Below are 18792 nucleotides of genomic sequence, written 5' to 3'. Positions count from 1 at the left end.
AGAAACCGTCTCACCCTGACGGTACTGGTGCTAATCAAAAACAGAGAAAATAACAAATGTTGGAGAGGTTGCAGGGAGGCTGGAACTCTTACATACCGCTGACAGGACTGTAAAATGGTACAACTATGGAAAATGATACAGTGCCTCCTTAAAAAGCTAGCAATGGAAATACCATACATTCCAGCAATCCCACTACTAGGAATATATCCTAGAGAAATAAGAGAGAAAAGATATATGCATACCCCTGTTCATTGCAGCATTATTCACAATAGCAAAAAAGATGGAAAGAACCCAAGTTCCCATCAATAGATGAATAGATGAACAAATTATGGTACATACACACGATGGAATACTACCAACAGTAGAGAACAATAACAAATCCTTGAAACATCTCACAGCATGGATGAATCTGGAGAGCATTATACTGAGTGAAATAAGTTAGTCACAAAAGGACAAATACTGTATCAGATTACTATTATAAAAACGCAAGAAAAAGTTTACCCATTGCCCCATTGCCATTGAGTCAATTCCAACTCATAGTGACCCTACAGGACAGAGTAGAACTGCCACATAGGGTTTCCAAGGAGTGGCTAGTGGATTCAAACTGTCAACCTTTTGGTTAGCTTCTGAGCTCTCAACCACTGTGCCACTAAAGCTCCAAGAAAAGGTTTACACACAGAAAAAAAAAAAAAAACTTTGATTATTACAAGGAAGGGGAGAGGTAGGAAGGGGAAATCACAAACTAGATTACAGACAAGTGTTAACTTTGGTGAAGGGAAAGAGAACATACAATATAGGGGAAATCAGCACAACTTAACCAAAGCAAAGTCATAAAAGTTTCCTAGACATAGCCAAACAAACACCTTGAGGGACCAAGTTACTGAGGTGAGGGCTGGGGACCATTGTCTCAGGGGCATCTAGGTCAACTGGCACAACACAGTTCATAAAGAAAATGTTCTACATCCTACTTGGTGAGTAGTGTCTCGGGTCTTAAAAGCTTGCGAGCAGCCATCTAAGATGCATCTATTAGTCCCACTCTGTCAGGAGCAAAGGAAAATGAAGAAAACAAAGATACAAGGAAAATATTAGTCTGAAGGACTAATGGGCTACATGAAACACAGATTCCACCCGCCTGAGCTTAGAAGAACTGGGTGTTGTCTGGCTACTACCACCAACCACGCTGACAGGGATCACAGAAAAGGGTCACGGACAGAGCAAAAGAAAAATGGAGAACAAAACTCAAATTCATACACACACACATAGAAGACCAGGGTTACTGGTCTGACAATGACTGGAGAAACCCCCGAGGTTACGGCCCCCAGACACCCTGCTAACTCAGAACTGAAGCCACTCCTGAAGACCACCTTTTAGCCAAAGATTAGACAGGCTTACAAAACAAACAGTAACACACGTGAGGAATGTGCTTCTTGGTTCAGTCAAGTCTAGGACACAAAACAGGCAACACCTGCCCAAAGGCAGAGCAAGCACAGGAAACCCGATGCATGGACACAGGGAACTCGGGGTGAAAAGGGAGGGGGAGTGCTGACAAAATGTGGGGACTGCAACCAACATCACAAAGTAATCAGAGTACAAATTTTTGAATGAGAAACTAATTTGCGCTGTAAACATTCACCTAAAGCACAATAAAATTTTTTTAAAAATTACTTTAGCAAGTGGAGTATAAAAAGCAAACTTTTGCAGGTGCCTAATGTAGCAAACAGGTCTGGTTGAGCTGATACTCCGTGGACTAAGGGAAACACAGGAAAGTGGGTTGAAAAGTCTCTGGCAGCCTAACTCCTTATGGCCTCAACAGCCAGAACGAAACGAGTAGACCGTGCTCCATAGACAAAAGGAGTCAGTGAAAATGGTTTTCAAGGTATTAATATGTTCAGATTTTTGCTTTAGAAAGAATACTTTCTCAATGCTTTAGGATGAAAATAAAGATATAATCAGGATACCTGAAGACCTGTAGTAAAACGTCACTTCCCATTTGGAGTTTGTGCTGATCATCCAAACAGGTAATAGCCCCTTCCTACCTAGCATGGGACACACCATCACACAATGTTTGCTTATTATGTTGGCTCTACATACTACACTGTGAGCATCTCTGGGGCAAGGACTTTTATTCATCTTTGTGTCCCTGGAACTGATCACAATATCTTGCTGAATGAATCAAACTCCCAGGAAAGAGTAAGGAAGAGAGAAAGTCAAAGATAAGACAATGTGGCTTTTCATCAAGTACCCTGTATAACCATTTTCCTCCATCCATCTGTCAGTTTGTTGGACTGAGGTGGCTTGTGTTGCTATGATGCTGGAAGCTATACCACCAGTATTTCAAACACCAGCAGGGTCGAGTGGACAGCTCTCATTGGAGCTTCCAGGCTAAGACAGACAAGGATGAAAGGCATGGCAATCTACTTCTGAAAATTAGCCAGTGAAAACTTCATGAATCACAACAGAACATTGCCCACCTTGCTTGCTTTGGACACATCACCGGGAAGGGTCAATTGCCAGAGTAGACATTATGTCTGGTGAAGTAGAAGGCAAGCAAGGGTGAGAGAGACACTTGGTGAGATGGACTGGCATAATGGTTGTAAGGATAGACTTAAACATGCCGGTAACCGCGAGGATGATGGGTAATGTTTTGTTGTTACATATAAGACCACCATGAGTCAGAGCTGACTCGATGGCAGCTATCTATCTATTTAACTGTAACCATCTTATGCCAAACTAAAGTTATCTGCTCAGATAGAATATATTTCTGTCACTAAGCCTTTCAGATGGGGATATTATAATTAATATTTATAATAGGGGTATAACAATTTAAATGATGAGAAAATTACAACTGTATTGTGACAATGCAATTAATTTTAATAAATTAAAACCATAGAATAGTTCTGCTATAGTACATTGCAATAAATGTATTTCGTCATGTATTCACCAATAAAAACAAAGGGACTGTTGACGGTAAATTAATTGGAGGAATGTTGTTGAGCATTTAGATTAAAAAATGCATTTCACTCAAATACAGAATTAACTGAGGCTGCATCAGGGATCTCACTTCAGAGGAATTGTTTAGCATAAAGAATCAGAATCTAAGATCCCTTCTAAGTTTTATTGCTGGTTTATTGTAACAAAGGAAATATTTCAAGACCCATCTCTCCATTTTTAAATGAAAGCAATATTTGCCATTCAATTTAGGCAATGCTAAGTTGACTCATTCTTCGCTTTGGGGAGAGCTAGTCCTCCTGCTGAGGCCTCCACTGATACAGCTACTCGGTCATCAAGTCTCGGATTAGGGATTCTCTTCTGAAAAGGAAGGGATGCTGGGAAGGGCCTGTCCTCAAATTCAACCATTCTTAAAAGCTAACCCAGGTTAGAAGCTAAATGGTGAGATTTAGGAGATTAGCCAGGTTTTTATAGTGCAGGTTGTGAGGGATCCATGATCTAAAAGGCTGACCCGTAAAAAAAAAAAAAAAAAAAACCCGTTAACATCGAGTCGATTCCGACTCATAGCAACCCTACAGGACAGAGTAGAACTGCCCCATAGACTTTTTTTTTTTTTTTTTAAAGGCTGAAGGAAATGTTAAATGGAGGTTTTCATTAGACTTTAAGATCCACGTGGGTTATCACATAATAAAAATTCAGAGAAATCATTTGTCTGAAACATGTAAATCTCTTGCTAAGCAAATAATTTTGTTGTCATATAATTGTATTCTTAGAAATGTTTTACCTCAAACGAAATCTGGCATTGGAATTTTTATTCTTCCGGTGTATGAGTGGGTGACTGCTGCTTTGAATGTAAGGAAAAATCTTGGCTATGAAAGGTTTTTGGTTTTAATGTTGGAGAAAGAACATAGTCTATAAATCTCTAAAAACTCCTATCTGATATACTCCAGAAAAGGATCCAACACAAAAACAAACCTCCCTGGTCAAGAGTGAGAGCAGGAAACTAGTGTTGGGATTCCCCAAGTGTGCAGGGACCAGAAGGCCCTTCTAAGTTAAGTCATTCTGGAAAAATGGCTCAGATTTCAAGTTAGGTTTCATGATGTAAAATTGGACTTTGGGAAAGTCAAGACTCTGGCTGCTTTTAAATTTCTAAGTCCTGAAATGTTGGTTCAATTACCTAGTGCTTTCCATTGTAATCTGATTATTAAATTTATGTGCCAGTTATGTACAAAGAGATATAAACAGTTCTTATATCCCAGTTCCTTTGTAATCCTCCATTATACACAAACACCATTAATTGAAAAAATGATTTCTGAGGCCAGTAAGAATGGGGTCAAATACTTCTCTCTGATTATGCTGAATCAAGAGTCATAAAAGGGAATGTAGGCGTTTTACTCCACATTGATAAAAGAAATGGAATAGATGTGCTATAGGATATGTCTAGAGGATTTTCTACTTTGATAGAACTCATCTTCTTTTATATTATTTTATTTTATTAAAAGCTAGAATATTTGTTCATAAAATGGCAGAAAACCCAATGTTTAAATATGACAATGAGTTAAAAGTAAAAAGAAATTCTTACCAAATTCCTTTGGTACCGTTATGGAATAGAGGCATATTTGACCAGCTGTGTAATTGTGAGGGTAGTTTGGTGACAGAAGGACCCCTTCTGATCCAGTGTACTGGCCTCCACAGGGAGCTGAAAACAGAATCAACCAAACATTACGTCCTCTGCTATTGTAAGACGGCATGTGATAGGTGTCTCCTCTGTAGCTGAAAAGCATGGCATAAATGAACGTAACTAAGAACCTGACATACTAAAGTTTAGAATTTGTTTTACATTGCAATCAAAAGTAACAGAAAAATGAAAACAAAGATTTACCAGGTTAGAATAAAAGTGATTCCACTCAGGAGGAGGATTTAATATTATTTTTAAGAACTCTCACAGGCACGCTAAAAGATAATGATGAGAACAACTATAATAATCATAGTAAACTGGCACCAGAAAGACAAATCATCAAATTATCTTAAAAGTCTCACCAGAATTGTCTGGTTGATATCATAATCATATTAACTTCAGAGATAATAAAGATGATTTTAGTTTTTTTTTTTATTGTCGTTACATTGTTGTTATCATTCTGTGCCATTCAACTGATTCAGACTCATAGCAACCCTACAGGACAAAGTAGAACTGCCCCAAAGGGTTTCCTAGGCTGTAGTTTTTATGGGAGCAGATTGCCAGGTCTTTTCTCTCGTCGAGCCACTGGTGGGTTTGAACCATCGACCTTTCAGTCAGCAGCCAAGTGCTTAAAGATTACACCATCAATAACTATATTATTACTATAGAATTAAAGGAAAAATATATTAATAATCAGGCTTGCCTTTTAGTTTAGTTTTGTTTTAATTTGTCATCTCATAGATTTAGTTAAAGAGTAACCCAGAGTAACATGTCATTACTAATACTTTTGAGGCGTTTCTTCCTATAAGTTCAATTTAAAGATGAAGGAGTTTGTAACTAGAAAGTTAGAGAAAAGAAAACGATGGTGTGTTACATATGGAGCAGCGTGTGTGTGTGTGTGTCTAGCGTATCTACATCTATGTTGATTTCAATATTGATATCTCTGAACAAGCAGCCCAGGTAACACGAATGGTTTGCCATTGGCTGCTAACTGAAATGTTGGTGGTGTGAACCAATCCAATGTCTCTGCAGAAGAAAGGCGGGAGAAAGGCCTGGTGATCTTCTTCCACAGAGATTACAGCCAAGGAGAGCCTGTGGAGCAGCTCTAGTTGGTAACACATGGGGTCGCCATGAGTTGACGCTGATTTGACAGCAGCTAACACCAACAATATGCACACAGACACCAACAATATGCACACAGACATATACATTTATTCAATATTCATTGTCTACTTTGTGCAAGGTATATATTATTATCTAGAGATATATTTATATTTCAAGTAGAAACAATAGGTAGCACCCCTGCTTCCTGCTTCCTGCTTCCATTCCTGAACTGAGCTATTTTCTACATTCCCTATTAAATGCCAAATATGGCAACCTAGACAACGACAGCTACAGCAGCAAGAACTACTACATACCTCTCCACAATAGAGAATCTCTTCGGAAAATATATTGGAGGAAAGAATGACAGAAGTATGTGTGTGTGTGTCTTTACTCTCCCCCTGATTATCTATTACCTGGCACTGACTTTGCTGAGAAAAATTGGAAAACACTGTAGCATAAACATTCAAAATACTTTTTAAAACATCTTAAAACAGGCTTTCAACCAAATCCCGGTCTCTTGATAGTTTATTTAATAAATTGCCAATACTTCAATTCTTCATAAGTTACATGGGAAGAGGTTCCAGCCAGTTCATATATTTAGTTTAAAGCTCTGGGACACAAATCCCTGAACTGCCTGCTGACCATACTCTTCCTCTTGCCGCATGGTGTCCCGAAGGTACTCCTTCTCATCTTGAGTGTGCCCTTGCTGTTAGAATTCAGACTTATTTTGTTTTTGAGGAAGTTTATATTTCTATGGCTTATTTCTTCTTGATAAGACAATTTCCAAGCACTAAAAAAAATAAGTATTAGAGATAAGATTTTTGATACCTTGAATAATAATTGGCACCCCATTAAATCCTAAATGATGTATAAAGCATTCTCCAGGATTAATAAAATTCTTAGAATATATCAATACAAATATTATAGTACCTTATTAGAGATTTGTCAAGAGAGCTAATGATTTGTCAAGAGATTTCCCAAATCGACACATTACAATGGTTTGGAAAACTTAAGTCATATTCTACATGTCAAAGGAAAATAACTTAGCCATCTGAAAGCTTTGATCCATTTATGAAAAACTACTTTAGTTTTTGGGGTCCTTGATGGTGTAAATAGTTAGTGTGCTTGGCTGCTAACCAAAAGGTTAGAGGTTTGAATTCACCCAGAATGAAATGCACCTAGGAAAAAAGGCCTGGTGAACTACTTCCAAAAATATCAGCCATTGAAAACCCTGTGGAGCAGAGCTCTACTCTGACACAAATGGGGTTGCCAGGAGATTTTATTTAACTAAAGTAAGTATGGCATTCATGCTAATGTCTTGATTCCAAATTGCTTTGTCATTCCAATAAACATTGATTTTTTTAAATTTTAAATTAAAAAAAAGAATTATATTTGTTTTTACATAGAGAACATTTCTTTAGCCAAACTCCAAAGCTGAAGGTTTTCAATGAAACACTGGGAGACTCAACTCCACCAGTTTAGATACAACACTTAATTTTTTTTTCCCACCTCAAACATTTGAATTCAACCAGGTCATTACAGAATATTTGCTTTCTTTCTTTCTTCTTCTTCTTCTCTTTTTCAATATGAAAGGCTTAAAGTTCACATTTTTAAAAATAAGTACAAATGAAGAGTGGACATTTCTTTTCTTCTAGCTCCGTCATGTAGAATTCAAAGGGATCATTGTGGAAGTACCCTCTCGCTCTCTAAAAAGTCATATAGTTAAAATTTAAACAATAAGTATGTAAGAAAAGTGGAAACAAATCATTATCTGGGCTAACATTTTGATGCACACATTATCAGGAATTGGAATCTTATTTTTATCAAGGACACCTGCTGATATATTTTGTCAAGTGTAACTACAAAGTTTTATTTTGTCCAAAGATAGAATGGAAGAGGACTACTCTGCAGTAATAGAGAACATTGAAAAAAAAAACTCAAAGTTGAAATGAAAGAAAATCAACCCGGAATTTTTGGTCCTTCACTACCATGATAAAGTGTGGTTATATCTATACATTCTTCCTCTGGTTTAAAAGATTAGCGCCAAGACCAAGGCAAAGTCATAGAAGCTTCATAGACACATCCAAGCTCCCACAGGGATCGAGTAACTGGGCTGAGGGCTGGGGACCATGGTCTCAGGGGACATCTTGCTCGATCTGCATAATGTAGTTTATAAGGAAAATGTTCTACATCCTACTTTGGTGAGCAGCGTCTGGGGTCATAAAAGCTGTGAGTGGCTATCTATGATACGTCTACTGGTTCCACTCTGTCTGGAGCGAGGGGGAATGAAGAAGACCAAAGACACAAGGGAGAGATCTGTCCAAAGGACTAATGGAACGCAACTAACACAGCCTCCACCAGACTGAGTACAGCACAACTAGATGGGGCCTGGCTACCACTACTGACTGCGCTGACAGGGATCACAAAAGAGGGCCCCAGACACAGATGATGAAAAATGTAGAACAAAATTCAAACTCATGAAAAAGGACCAGACTCTGGTCTGACGAACAGTGGAGAAACCCCGAGAGCACAGACCCCAGGCACCCTTTTTACTCAGTACTAAAGTCACTCCTGAGGTTCGCCATTCAGCCAAACATTGGACAGGCCCATCAAGGAAATGACAATACACACAGCTGAACAACAACAGAAAAGATAAGTACCAAAACTATATAATGTGTTTCAGACATGAGCAAACACCTATAGAGAATTTTTTTTAATTTAATAATTGTCTGTGCTGTTGTGTTCATCTGAGAAATAAGTATGGTCCTTCCCACGTTAGAAATTATTTAATATTAATATGATAATAGAAGAAAAATAAAGATGTGCTTAAAAAAAAAAAGTGTTTACTATTTGGGAATTAACATATTAAAAAGATCATTTCCTAAATGAATAAAGACCTGTGGCCTCGTTCCATGTGAATGTTAACAAGAAAGCTGCTGATCCATCTGGATAATTGGAATATCTGTCTAATATGTAAAGGCAACAGAATACAATCAAATTGAATGTAACCCAAAAACAACATTAGCAAATAAAAGCCATTTTGACCCATAAAAAGGCTCTAGGCTGTTTCAATTTCAATTATAATAGCAAACCTCAGGGTACAAAAACTGCAGGTAATAGATAAATTACAAAAAAAAAAAAAAGCCATGTTTTTAAAACAAACTAGTCCAAAATGCACTGACGGCATTCCATAATATATGAACGATTTAAATTTTTAAAGTATAGCAATAAGTTGCCAAGTTTAATTGGTGATCTTAACGACCCTCAGGCATTGGTTCAGGCACAAAACATCCTGTTCGCTATGAGAGATCCAACACGCACTGTGAGCAAAGTCATTTCTGCTTTAGTTATTTGGAATACCCAGTTTTATTTAAATGTAAATTGAAATGGCACAAGGAAAACATCGTTTTATGTTTCATCCACTTTGAAGACTAACTAGTAAGCAGAAACTGCTTGCCTTTCTAGGTGTTTAGACATGGGAAAAATTTCTAATTTAAAATTTGACTACATATTTATTCCTTATTCTGCTGTGAGCCAATGTCCAAATGTGACTTTTTTTTTCCTTCTGCTCATTCCACGGCTAAAGTATTATCCTTCCCTCAGTATTAAATGCGTAATACACATATGAAAGAACGGTAGTCCACACGTCATGATTTTTCCTCAGTGTTGCTTCCTGTTATTATCTTCCTCATGCTGGTCCCCTCACCTATACAGAGATGTCTAGTGTAAGATACAAACACACCAAGGAACACACAGATCATTTTAAGAGATACAAGAAATACTAGAACGTTTATCCAAAATTACATCTTCTTAAACGTCTATGTTCCAGTATTACGTATATGTTAAATAACATGCCTGCATTGAAATTTAGTATCCGTAAATGCAGTGCAGATATTGGATTGTATGCTCAGTAATTATATGTTGGCCCGATACTGGATAAAAAGAGTTTGGGATCACTGCCTTTTGCCATATTAAAACATCTGTGCATTCCATGCACATACAAAATTAAGATTGTCTATTTATCAAACACTGACTCTGTTTTACGCACTATTAAGAGTCCTATAACAATAACACTGATGAGACAAGTATTTTTATTCCACTATGTGTTGTGTCTGAAGTCAGACAGGTATTAATTATATGATGCAGCCAGGATTTGACTGACTCCAAAGGAAACAGTCTTTTGGTACTGCTCTTAGACTGATAAACCTGTGCAGGGCAGCGAAGAGGGTGGGCAGTGGACAGACGCCCCCAAATATTTTCTTCCCTAACAGCTGGGAATGGGGCTAGGCCCCCACCCTTACAACTCAACACACTGACTCCTAGCTGTCTGGTCTGGCCTGTCTCCCAGGCTTTGCTGACACTGAAGAGACCCAGGTCCTAAACTTTAAGACAGACATCAAATGCTTTCTTCTTCAAAATCCATTCAGTTATACTTTCTTCCTCACATATAAGTATACTGAAATTAACTCCTACTTATTTTCAGCCTTCATTTTAGCTTTTAATAAACTTCAAAAAGAATGCCTCTATGATTTCCAATTTTTAAAAAATCTCCCAAAGCAACTAACACAAGAACTTACTCATGTTTTTGTTCAGCAATTTTAATTACATGGATTGACAGAAGGTACTGATTGCTAAACTGGCCTGTATAATTATGGTTTAAAATATGCTGATACCTTACACTGTCTAGAGCTAAGCAATTCACAAAAAACTTTATATAATTACTTTCTATAGATCTGTTACTATACACACAGATATATAAAGTAATTTTCAAATATATCATCACAATAATAAACACCAAAAATGAAGTTTTTAATTGCTATTCTAAGGACTTCAAAGGAATGGGATTTCAAAGGCCCTTTCAATTCTTGAAGTTTATTAGGGTATTCATACAAGGAATTTGTATTTTAAATATAAGTAATATAAGATGCAAATGTTTTAGGCATATCTTTTATACCTAAAGTTTCATGTGATTGTTACAATAACCCCTGTAGTGGATATTAAGCAGATAATATCATTTCTCTTATACAAGGGAAATGGAGGTCCATACACTTTGAGTTATTTTTCTATTTTGCCCAGCTGGTCAATAGTGGGGCTGGGATAGAACGCCACCTCCATAGTCTTTCCTCTAGACCTAAATATTCCAGGCAGTCCCGCTCCACCCCATCCTTTACCATATGCCATGAAATGTGAAATAAACACAGATTTTCAACAAGGAAAATGCACAGGACCTAACCTGTACTTCGAATATGATTATGAAGTTATAACAGTGAATATACTAGGATAGTATCCCAACCCTCCGCTGAAGAGGATTATGACGCTACTGAACTAAACTTGTTAAGTTCAGACACTAAGACTACGCAAAAAATATAATCTGAACATTATGCAACATATATGTGGAGGCCACAAAGTATTTACTTCCTCCTTTCCACATTCTTCGCTCTTGCGTAACTTCTGAAATCTGAGAAGAATCAACATTTATTATTAAAGGGTAAAAATATCTGAGAATAGGAAGATTTCATAGGCTGGCGATTTTTCCACTAAAGTTGGTTAGCCATTTATTTATTTAGTCTTTTACTCTAGAAACAGAGACTAAGCTCCAGTTCTATGTAAGCAACTAGAGCTAAGTCTTGGCAAGACACGATTCCTTAACCTGGAAGCTCATGGGGTCGTAAGACAGATGAGCTTAGAAACACAGATGTAACGGAACATACGAAGCCATTAGGTTTGGTTTGTGTGTTTTTCTTCTGTTGTTTTTGTGTTTAATGTACTAAATTTTTTTTCTTTTTTATAAAACACCTATTTGGTCAAAAAGTACCTGTAGTGTTGTTAGGCTGCCCTGAGGAATAGAAATTCCATTTATGTGCTCATTTTATCTAACTGAAGTAGTCCGTAAGTTCATCCTGAAATAAACTTGGAAATCATTTTTCCTGCCATAAGCCACGGGTTTTACCTCTTTCTTTTTTTAACGTACACCACACACAGAGTAAAGGTCACAGTTGTAAGTTCACAGCATGATGAAATTTTGTTGGAGCACGTCCAACAACCCAGAAGCCTGTCTTGTGTCTCCTCCCAGGCAATACTCCTCCTGCAGAGGTAGATACCATTCTGAATTCTATCACCACACATTAGTTTCTTCTGTTCTTGAAGAATGATCTTACCTTTTAGGAGGTGATTTCATTCATTTTAATCTCTCTGTGTATATGTGGGTTTTTGTGTATATATGGCCTAAGGATTGTTAATTAGTACCTCTTATGTAGAAGATGGAAACCGTGGTGGAACAGTGGTTAAGTGCTACAGCTGCTAACGAAAGGGTCGGCAGTTCGAATCTACCAGGCGCTCCTTGGAAACTCTATGGGACAATTCTACTCTGTCCTATAGGGTCGGTATGAGTTGGAATCGACTCGACGGCACTGGGTTTGGTTTTTTTGGTTTATGTAGAAGATAAGGTCCAGAATAGGCAAACCCAAAACCAAACCAAATCCAGTACTGTCGAGTTAATTCCGACTCATAGCAACCCTATAGGACAGAGTAGAACTGCCCCATAGAGTTTCCAAGGAGCGCCTGGCAGATTTGAACTGCCCACCCTTTGGTTGGCAGCCATAGGACCTAACCACTATACCACTGGGGTTTCCAGAATATGCAAAGCAGGAGTTAAAACATCTAAGTAAATGAAAGAAAAATATTACTCCCTCCAGAAACCTATGGCTAATAAAAACTAATACATTAGCTAAATTAAGCTATCGAGGAATATCAAATCAACACGTGCTTTGATTACACACTAGTTCTATGAGAGATCCTAGTGGCTCTTCGGGAGAAAAGACCTAGTGATCTGCTCCCGTAAAGATTCCAAAAGATTACAGCCTAGAAAATCCTACGGGGCACTTCTCTGTTGCATGGGGTCACTATGAGTCAAAATGGCCTCAACAGTACCTACCAACAACAACAACAGCGACCACTGGTTAGAGGAATATAGTAAAATAAGGTTCTGCGTAAAAATAGAATGTTACACATGGCAAGAAAACATAACGTATCCGTACCTACCATTACAAGAGGGTAAGACTCTGTTCCAGGCTGGTTTTCCATCTGCACCAATCACACATGTGATGGATGACGGGTCAACAATCTTATATCCAGAGTCACACTGGTAAGTAACTGTCGAGCCAAGTTTGAAGTCTGTTCCAATTCTTGTCCCATTCATTATATTTCCAGGATCAAAACATGCTTCCCGTGGTTTCTCTGTGAAAGAAATGAATGTAAACTCCATGAGGGAAGGAATTTTAATTCCCATTTCTTTGGTTGGTTGGTTGGTTAGTTGGTGGCTTGCTTGATTCTAGTACCTGGAACAGGGTCGGGCATATCAGAAAAGCTCAGAGATATTTATTAATTGACTAATGACCCAATTAACCTATTAATTATATCATCCAAAAAATTGGTAAATTACTTTTTAATTAATTTTTTTAAACCACGTTTTACTAAATAATTGATAATAAATTATCTTCATCTATGTAAAAAAATTAAAGGATTATATTTTTATATATTTACCTCTTTTACTGCTATAGTAATTGATTCTGGAAAAATTAATGTGCACTTTCTGACTTTTGTAGGTGAAATCATAGCAACATGTAGCAGCACATGACTTTAGGGCAGGATTGGAGAACTGAACTTCTCAAAACGAGATCTGAATAATTCAGGTAAATTAAGAGCTCTTTCTTATCCTTAAAAAAAAAAACCTATTGCCATTGAGTCGATTCCAACTCATAACAAACCTCTAGGACAGAGTAGAACTGCCCCATGGAGTTTCCAAGGAGCGCCTGATGAATTTGAACTGCTCACCTTTTGGTTAGCAGACATAGCTTTTACCCACTACGCCACCAGGGTTCCTTCTTATCATATAGGCTTGGAAGGTAAACATGGGGGAGAGTTCTGTTTCCTTTCTACCCTCTTTGAGTTGTAGGTCTTAGTAGGGCTGAACGTTAAACTTAGCAGGACAAGTGCACTTGCTAATCCATAAAGCTCAAGCACTCTGTGTGATCTGTAATCTTTACTCAACAATTCTAACTTAATTGTAATAATAGTTCAAATTTATTGAGGGTATTAGATAATAAGTTAGGTGTGTTGTATGTTTAATTTTAATCTTCACTACACCTCTGTGTGTAGGTAAGAATTACCAGCTCTATTTTAAATTTTGAGAATCTGAAACTCAAGTTAGGTAACTTTAACAAAGGCACACTGCAGAAACCTGTCCAATTCTGGAATCACTAAGAAAAGTATTCATTTTTTTCTCCCTTCAGATATAAATACAATTTTTTAAGCCTCAGGGTTTCATTGCTATATAGTTAATTCCAGTTATTTTCTGGTATCCTTGATAGTTTTAATTTCCTGTTTCAACAGATTTTCTAAAATATCACTAAATGAAATAGAAAATATATCTTTATGATATATATATAATTTAATCATTTGAATTCCTTTCAATTCATGCACACCAAACATTTTTCACTCCATCACTACAGTTCCTGGTAATGTCAGAAAACTCTGGAGCTGAATTTTACAGACCTTCTAGTGATCATCTCGAAGAGTCTGTCTTTATTTCTTAGCTTGCAGTTAGGAAAATACTATTTGGCATTTGTTTGGAGAGGCGATGAGTTATTCGTCTCAATATAAGCTCAAGAATAACTTCAGTGGTAAAGTAAATGGATTAACTCTTTTCCTTTTAATTTGACAATTCCCCCCTTAAAAAGTTTATGAATATGAAATTATTTATGGTTTCTCAAGTTGTAGAAAATCTAGTGCTAATCATACATACAAAAAATCTCTAGAAGATGTAAGTAGAAGAGTGTATTTTATTTTTTTATCTGGGGTCAATGTTGGTTCTCCTTTTTTCCCCCCTTACTGATGGATCACCTAATGCCGATCACTTAATTCATCAGTTGTACAAACTGATGTGATGAGAAGACTACTCTAGGAGATCACAACAGGTGTGTCAAGACGGGAAATGATGAAATACGTTTTGTAAACTTTATACCTTCCCATCTTCTTAAGACTGTATAATATATTTTAGGCACGGGAAAAAAAAAGGCTTTGAGAAGTTGTGCAGGAAAAAAAAAAGGATCAGTTAGTGTTAATTCACTATATATATATATATTTTTTTTTTCAATGATCTACACACCAATATCAGGCAAACAGAGATCTCTAGGAAATGTTGACTGAAGCTAGTAGAATCTACTATAATATTTTATTTACATTCTTTGATCAAAATGAAATGTGTGTGTGTGTAGATCTGTCTTGCTGAAACTTTCTGAAGTGCCTCTATTTTTGTTATCGCTGGAGTTTCTCAGCACTTTGTAGCACGCTGAGACCAGTTCTCTCATCATTTTACTTAAGCCTGCTGGGATATTTCAAATGGAAGGAACATTTTGATAATTCTTGTAGTTGCATTAAAGCCCATATGGACACTCGTTATGAGCAAATAAGGAACACATGAATACTGCTGTATGGACCATAAAACTGTTCAATTTTGCTTTTAGTTAATTACTCAACAAAATATACTGAATGCATATTAAATAGAAACAGTAGTCTAGATTATGTATATATTTTTGCTTCTATAAAAATGAACAACTTTTTAGTATCGATCAATATATGTCTTGTTGCCTTTTCACCATTTTGCTATTTTTTTTGTTAGAGATATCTTAATCAATTTTTTTTGTTTGTTTAGTTTACTGTTTGGTTACATACCAATCACATAACTTCCTATTTTATGTTACTAATTTAGATTTCTGATGGCAGGTTTTTATTCAAATGAACTGCATCCAATCTTTTGGTTCCATTGACCTAGTTGTCAGTTCAGGGCGTTTGGTGATAAATCACTGGTACTTTTTGCTTACAATTTATCATGTTTTCTAATTAGATGACTTCATGATACGGTGTGTTCTGCTGTTGTTCACGTCTGTCCCAGTTAAGAGTATGTTGGAATATACCTGCATTTGAAGCTGAGGAGGTTGACTCTGCCAGATCCCTCACATTCCTTCCCAGCTCGACTGCCCTGCTGCTGCTTCCATTTCTCCTCATGCCTGAGAACTGGTCCTGCAACCTGCTTCACTGACCATAACCTGAGCTGCTTCTCTGCAGGTTGCAATATCATCACCATTCTTGTCTGCTTGTTTCCCTGATTATTTTCTATAGACTGCACTGAGAGCTTTTAAATCACTGAGAGCCATAGCCTCCTTTTAGATGACTTTTCTAGTTACCAAAGAATCTAAACAAAAGAGATAACTCTTTCTTCATATCATTAGTATAGCTCTTTATACTTAAATTACTTATCCATTGATCCGTTTACCCCAAACGAATGTGCCACAGAGTATATTAGATGTTGTGGTAGGCAGGGTAAATATACATTCTTATATTTAAGTAGGTGCTTTTTGTTGTTGTTCTTTGGTTTTGTTTTTGACTGATTATAGGGTAGACACTGTCATGGTCCAGTGCAGTCCAGTGCAGTCCAGCGAGTTCTTATTAATACGGAAACTATCTGCTAACATGATGAATGCTCAATGGTACTATTTTTTAATTTCTCATGAACATGAAAATCCTTTCCAAAATTACTGGAAACTCCTCAGATTGTTGAACTGCACATGTGTGTATGTATGTATATATATATAGTGCACTTTAGTAAACACATAAGTTTGTAGATTTTAAAGTTTTTGGAGAAATGGATTGATTTTCTACTTAGAACCATATAAAGACATATACACTCATTAAATCATCAGTGGGAACAAAATGTATCATGTACTTTCTTTTATAGTTTTCACTCCTAATTGAACTGGAAATTTAAAAAAAGTAAACGTTTAATTAATTTAATTATAAAGCACTCGACACTGTGTAAATATTTAATTAATTTACTTATACAGCACTCATTATTTTGAATTTATATTTTTTAGTCTTTTTCTCTAATTCTATGTAATATACCTTGTATTTTCTTCATTAACATGGGGAAATAGACTTGAAATATGTATCTAAAATATATATATGAAATATATGTATATATATATACATGAGTCAGGATGAGTCAGAATCGACTGGATGGCAGTGGGTTTATAAATACATATATCCCGTTCCCATCAAGTCAATTCTGACTCATAGTGACCCTAAAGGGCGGAGTAGAACTGACCCAAAGGATTTCCAAGGAGTGACTGGTGGATTCAAACTGCTGACCTTTTGGTTAGCAGCTATAGCTCTTAACCACTACACCACCAGGATCTCCAACTTATATATATTATTTAATGTACCCAATAACAAAATGTTTAGTTCAAGGTGTTTTTTTGCTTGCTTGTTTGTGGGCGTCTGTAACAGGAGATGATAGGTCTCTAACAAAGTGGGAAATTCACTGTTGTGGTGACTGAAGAAGGAGCAATGACCAGGTCAAAGCTCCTCATGAAATCAACACACATGGGTAGTAGAAACAGAGGAAGGGTTAGTAGATATTTTGCTCATAAAAAAAGAAACAAATTGAGATAAAACTAAGCTATTTTAATGTATGTCAATATAGTCATCCTAAAGAAATAAATTAGAGGATATTTAAACAAATTTTAAAGCAATTTTTAAAAGTCATTAAATTCTTCATTGCAAAAGACATAGTACATTTCTAATGATTATAAATTTGTAAAAAAAAAAAAAAAAAAAACCCTCTTTTTTTTTTTTTAATTTAAACCAAGGAAGAAATGTTTTTGGAATTTTTTCCTCCACTGGAGAGATAGCACTTCCTTCCCCAGACATATGGTAGCATTTTATGAAGTAAACAGATAATGCAATAATTCATAAAGAAATCCATACAATTAGCAAAATCCTGCTGCAAAATAATTTCCACAGAAATTAAGCGGATTGTAATACCTTTAAATTCAATGGCGAATCCTGACAAGCCCACAGATGCATCACTCCGAAATGCCAGAAAAAGACTATTCCCACTGCTTTCTATTCTTTCTGGGGCTTGAGAGCCCTGAAAACTTCCGATGAGAGGGCTGTTGGAATCCTCTCCTTCATAGATATGCAGGAAATCGTAGCTGGGCTCCATATTGAAACTAAAAAAAAAAAAATTATTAAGTACTTAACATCCGTTTCTCTTATCTTTCAGAACATAAAGTCTTTGCGAGTACACTCATGATTACATTTACTTTTGTATAATAACCAAAACCAAACTCATTACCACGGAGTCGATTATGACTCACAGTGACCCTGTAGAACAGAGCTGAACTGCTCCATGGGATTTCTGAGGCTGTAAATCTTTACAGAAGCAGACTGTCACATCTGTTTCTTGGCAGAGGGGCTGGTGGGTTTGAAGCGCCAATCTTTCAGTTAGCAGCTGAGTGTTTTAACCACTGTACCACCAGGGCTCCATTTTGTATAATAATTAACACAATAAGGAAAACCAAAAAGTTAAATATAACAATAAAAAATGTTGAAATAGCAATAAACAACAAATACCAATTATTTTAAAATATAACATACACTGCTATAAATTAACTACTGCATTCAATATAATGACAGTTTGAAGATAGCTATAGAAAAATGAATTATACTATAAATGCAATATCTCTTTTTTTTTTATGCCTATAAAATTGCTTATGAAGTGCAGTTTGAAAGAACTGGACTCAAAGGGGATAAATTCCCACTAATATTTCATTTTTATGTGAATATTATTAGTTTTAAAAACATGCATCCTCACACTTACTGACTATTCTTAAAGGTTTTTTGTTGTTGTTGTTCTGTTTGTTTACATGCTTTTATTTTAAAAATGTAATCGCCTCTACTCACTTAGCTAAATCTGCCAATATTATTAGTCCCAACAATGGACTCTGTCTCACTCTCTCTCATCCAATATTAATATATTTTCAATTTCCAAGGAGCTTGACAATTAAAACTCCAAGCTCTCAAGAAGTATGCCGCTTTAAACATCTGTACTCTTTATGATGCGAAGGCCAGCATAGTCTCCGAACTTTAAAATTATACATACTCTATAGTAAAAGATTAAACTTGGTTCAGATGTCTGGGACCTCGGCGTGATCAGAATAAAC

General features: G+C 36.4%; 1 protein-coding gene across 1 annotated transcript in view; it reads right to left on the bottom strand.

Annotated features, from left to right (window-relative positions):
• CSMD1 (CUB and Sushi multiple domains 1) overlaps positions 1-18792 on the bottom strand; it is a 1768974-nt gene that overhangs the window by 270572 nt on the left and 1479610 nt on the right. The window contains exons 30-32 of the mRNA XM_064294928.1: positions 17612-17799; positions 12773-12967; positions 4532-4648 (exon numbers count right to left, since the gene is read on the bottom strand). Coding sequence (XP_064150998.1) covers positions 4532-4648; positions 12773-12967; positions 17612-17799 — 500 coding nt within the window. The remainder of the gene's footprint in view (positions 1-4531; positions 4649-12772; positions 12968-17611; positions 17800-18792) is intronic.

The sequence above is a fragment of the Loxodonta africana genome, chromosome 12 (assembly GCF_030014295.1).
Source record: "Loxodonta africana isolate mLoxAfr1 chromosome 12, mLoxAfr1.hap2, whole genome shotgun sequence".
Classification (NCBI taxonomy): Eukaryota; Metazoa; Chordata; class Mammalia; order Proboscidea; family Elephantidae; genus Loxodonta; species Loxodonta africana.
This window is presented reverse-complemented; position numbering and strand designations above follow the sequence as displayed.